At 31.5% G+C, this 4102-nt stretch overlaps 2 protein-coding genes across 2 annotated transcripts in view; both read left to right on the top strand.

The window, feature by feature from the left end:
- Positions 1 to 159: 159 nt before the first annotated feature.
- On the top strand, positions 160 to 3858 carry LOC106109475 (solute carrier family 25 member 35-like). The gene is made up of 5 exons (XM_013290988.1): positions 160 to 334; positions 534 to 777; positions 1419 to 1745; positions 2031 to 2173; positions 2839 to 3858. The coding sequence occupies exons 2-5, from the start codon at positions 539 to 541 to the stop codon at positions 3045 to 3047; spliced, it is 918 nt and encodes a 305-aa protein (XP_013146442.1). The 5' UTR covers positions 160 to 334; positions 534 to 538; the 3' UTR covers positions 3048 to 3858.
- A 38-nt stretch (positions 3859 to 3896) lies between these two features.
- LOC106109096 (solute carrier family 25 member 35-like) overlaps positions 3897 to 4102 on the top strand; it is a 2062-nt gene continuing 1856 nt past the window's right edge. Inside the window, exon 1 of the mRNA XM_013290499.1 lies at positions 3897 to 4097. Within this exon, the coding sequence (XP_013145953.1) occupies positions 3998 to 4097 (100 nt within the window). The 5' untranslated portion in view covers positions 3897 to 3997. The remainder of the gene's footprint in view (positions 4098 to 4102) is intronic.

Here is a 4102-nt window from a genome sequence, read left to right as displayed (position 1 = left end):
CCGCTACCGACATCACCAAAATATGAATATCAAAAAGATATGACATACGTGATTTAGCCTGTCCATTTAAAGAGGTCAGTGGTTATCTATGTTTTGTGTTTTTTTTCATAATCAGCTGATCTTTTTGACATTCACGTCACTTGTTGACGTAATACGCAATGTTATGTCAAATAGGAATAAATATAACCTCGAATAGTCACGATATCGTTATGAAAATATTTATATAATGTACCAAATATCGCGTTATTTAACATAACTATTGTTAAATTAACATACATACATGGATACAGCGATGGTTATATCTTTAGTTTCTAATGAAGAAAACTGTTAAAAAGTAAGTATAATATTTCAATATATTTTGACATAATTATATGATGAGAAACAAATATTTCTTGCAAGATTTTCCTCTACCGGGATATACAGTTTCTTTATCGGAGATCTCTCAAAAATAACTTATGTTCAATGTTGTAAAAACAATCCGTTGTGATTTGTGCGATTTTATTAGTTAAATAACAACGCGATACGTTTTATAGCGAAAATGGATTTTCTCGTGGGAGGCCTGGCGGGCGTTGGCGCAGGCTTTTTTAGCAATCCATTTGATGTGGTGAAAACGCGTATGCAGTTGCAAGGAGAGCTTCGGGCACGCGGACAACATAATGTGTATTATAAAAACGTTCCACATGCGATTTATACAATTATCAAACATGATGGAGTGGCTTCGTTACAAAAAGGATTAGTGCCAGCTCTTTGGTTTCAATTAGTTGTCAATGGAGTGCGGTAAGTTTGATTTGCAGACAAATACTTAAGCTTGTTTAATATTCATCAACTACAAGCATTCATACCATTTTTTAGACTTCATAGTTCTATTTGTAGTGGGTTTATATCAATTTTGCATTTGTGAAGTCTCTTGCTAGGAACAGAATACTCCCTACCCCTGGCAATGTCCCTGTCATCATGTAATTTTAAATTTTTGTACTAATGTGTTTTGCTTTGATGTCATTATAATTTTTTTGAGATTTTGTGCACAATGTTTTATAGTTTCTTGTTTTTAGACTACTCTTAATTATGTAGCCATTTTGGCAAATAACAAAACAGGCTTGTCAATTAATTATTACATTGAGAATCTTTATGTAATAATGTGGAATGTAATCTATTCAAGAATATAAGGAAGTCTACAGGATCTTATGGAGAACATTCCATCATTCATTCACTATCATGGTAATCCATTTTTAACATTCTAAGAAAAACACTAGTGAATTAATCAAGTGTATAATTTATGTAAAATTTGTGTTAAATCATTAATAAATAAACTTACACACTTTTTTTCCTTCAAAAGCTTTTTCATTGCTGATTACATAGAAGAATGCCAAATTAAATGCATTTAAAACAATATAACATATTTTAAATTCTAATTTTAGGTTAGGTATATACCAACATGCCGATGATTATGGTTTGCTAAGAGATGAATTGAACAATACAAAGTTTATAAACAGTATGTTCTTTGGGTCCTTAGCGGGGATGGTGGGAGCATTCTTTGGTAGTCCGTTGCAACTGGTTAAGACACAATTAATGTCATATTCTTCGGAGAAAATAGCTGTGGGCACACAGCATGCGCACAGTGGTATGACATATGCAATAATGAAGATATATAAAAAGAACGGCTTGTCAGGTTTATTCAGAGGAGCACATGGGATGATGATAAGAAATTCCATTGGTTCAGCATCACAAATTGCATCCTTTTCTATGTAAGTAATAAGTATGATTTTTAGACATGAGTAACTCAGATTGTATGATCTACAGATCAGCATACTAGATGAATGAAGCTGATCAATTGAGGTGCTCAATTTGTAGCTGTATAGAGTTATAATTTGTGTGAGTGAAGTTACTGAGCAGTTTATGTCTCATTGGTTGAGCGAATTTAGTTGTTGAGCCGCAGCTCAACAATTCATGTCTATGTGAAATTATTTTTCAAACTGGACACATGCTTTAAGTGTTTTCTATATTTTGTAGAAGTTATTTTATGTTTTCAGAAGCAAAGAATGGATGGACAATAATAATTTATTCCAGCAATCAAAATATTTGTCAGCTTTTATAGCTGGTAACATTGGCGCAATCATGAAGACTGTCACACTCACTCCTATGGATGTAATAATGACGCGACTCTACAACCAAGGTATGTTTCTTGTATTAATTGAGACATTTTAAATCCTATTTTTGATAGAATAAGGTTTACAATCTATTAACAATTGAGAACATTTTTTTTTTTCAACAACTTAAAGACAAGTTAAAACACCTCACAATCTATCTTAAACTTTTATATGCTGACTAGCTTTCGCCTGCGACTCCGTCCGCGTGGAATTAAAAAAGAAACAAAAGTGAGTAGCCTATGTGTTCTTCAAACTATCCTCTACATCTATACCAAATTTCACTGAAATCCGTTGAGCCGTTTAGGCTACAAACTCTAACAAACATCCATCCATCCATCTTTGGCATTTATAATATAAGTATGAAGTATTATAGTGTAAATAGGAAAATTTTGTGTTTTTGTATGTAAGGAAAAAACTCTAAAACTACTGTACATATTTAAAAAGTTTATTTGCCTTTAGAAAGCTACATTATCACTGAGTAACATAGGCTATATTTATTACGATTTTTCACTTAAAACAAAACTTTTTTTAGTGTGATATAAAGGTCTTGCATTTAATCTCTAGTTTACATTTTTTTCTCTAAACTAAATAAATTTTATCACAAAAACTTCACAGTTCCTTTTCTATTAAAAGCCGGTATATATCTGAATCAATTATTGCTTGGTTTTAAATATTTTATTTTCTCTTACAGCCGTGGACGTCAATGGTCGTGGTCTTCTTTATACCGGTATACTGGATTGCGCGCGTAAAATAACTAAAACGGAAGGTCTTTTAGCGTTTTACAAAGGAATCGGTCCCTCGTACCTCAGGCAGGCGCCACATTCCGTCCTGCTTCTGGTCTTCTGGGATATGTTGAAAGATTTTGAAAAACATTTAGGCTTGAAAAAATTAAATGCATAACCTTCATCAAATGAATATGAAATAATTTATTTTAATGTTAATACTTATTTACCATATTTGAGTTATAGAAATATGTACAAAATAACCAAAGATCTTATTACCCCTTATGGGCTCCCACTGTGGGAACATCTCTTTAGTATGTTTCAAATGTCAAATATGTGTTTTGTCAGTGAAAGCAAAGTCCTATAACTATACATGTTAAATAGCAGTCTCAGTATTACGTATTTGTGATCTTATCATTACATTATGTGTATTTTATTTACTTTGAATATAAGATAAATCCAATCAAGGCCAGAACATTATTTAAGAATCAAGATAACAATTGTCTTATAAGTGGTAAAACGGTATGAAGGCAGTAACCTTGAATTTTCTACGAAACTCATAAGAATATAGTTGTCTCTTTTTTTCTCTTTGTAGAAATAGAGATGACAATACATGTTTTGTTGTTTAATTTTGATAGTTGTTTACAATGGCTTTGGTTTAAGTATGGAATTGTCATTTAAATCGATAGTTGTAGAAATACTGATTTATTGTAAACACAGCTTAGAGTAGAATAAATTACATGTATAGAATTTTGCCTGTCTACTTAAGAAATAAATTGTCTATAATGTTTAGTTAACCTAATAGTGCAGTTTAGTAGGCTAACATTAGCTTTAGTAGAAAATTCCAGCAATAAGTTTGTGGAAATCTACTAGGTACATTTCGTTTATTTTTTTATTTTCTCGTTACGTTTAAATGTATTTATGAAAATGTGAATAGAATTAGATTGTTTGTTGATTATTGTTTAAGAAAAATAAACTGTTTTAAAATAGAACTGTCTTTTCATTTCAACAATCATTTTTTATTATTGATTTTAGAAGCATTTCAATCGGTAATTTCAGATTCTTTAGTCGTAATAATAAAATTTAAACATATTTTCTTAAACTAACCTCACTTTTAGGCCCTGAAAAATGGCGGGAAATATTACACACAAAAAAGATGGCGTCTTACGTGACGTCACAGACATGGCGATGGGCGGGGTATCTGCGATGTTTGCGACGCTGTTCACTAACCCA

The sequence above is a fragment of the Papilio polytes genome, unplaced genomic scaffold (assembly GCF_000836215.1).
Source record: "Papilio polytes unplaced genomic scaffold, Ppol_1.0 DF821289.1, whole genome shotgun sequence".
Lineage (NCBI taxonomy): Eukaryota > Metazoa > Arthropoda > Insecta > Lepidoptera > Papilionidae > Papilio > Papilio polytes.
Note: the sequence above shows the minus strand (reverse complement) of the source record. Positions and strands in the feature narration are given on the sequence as shown.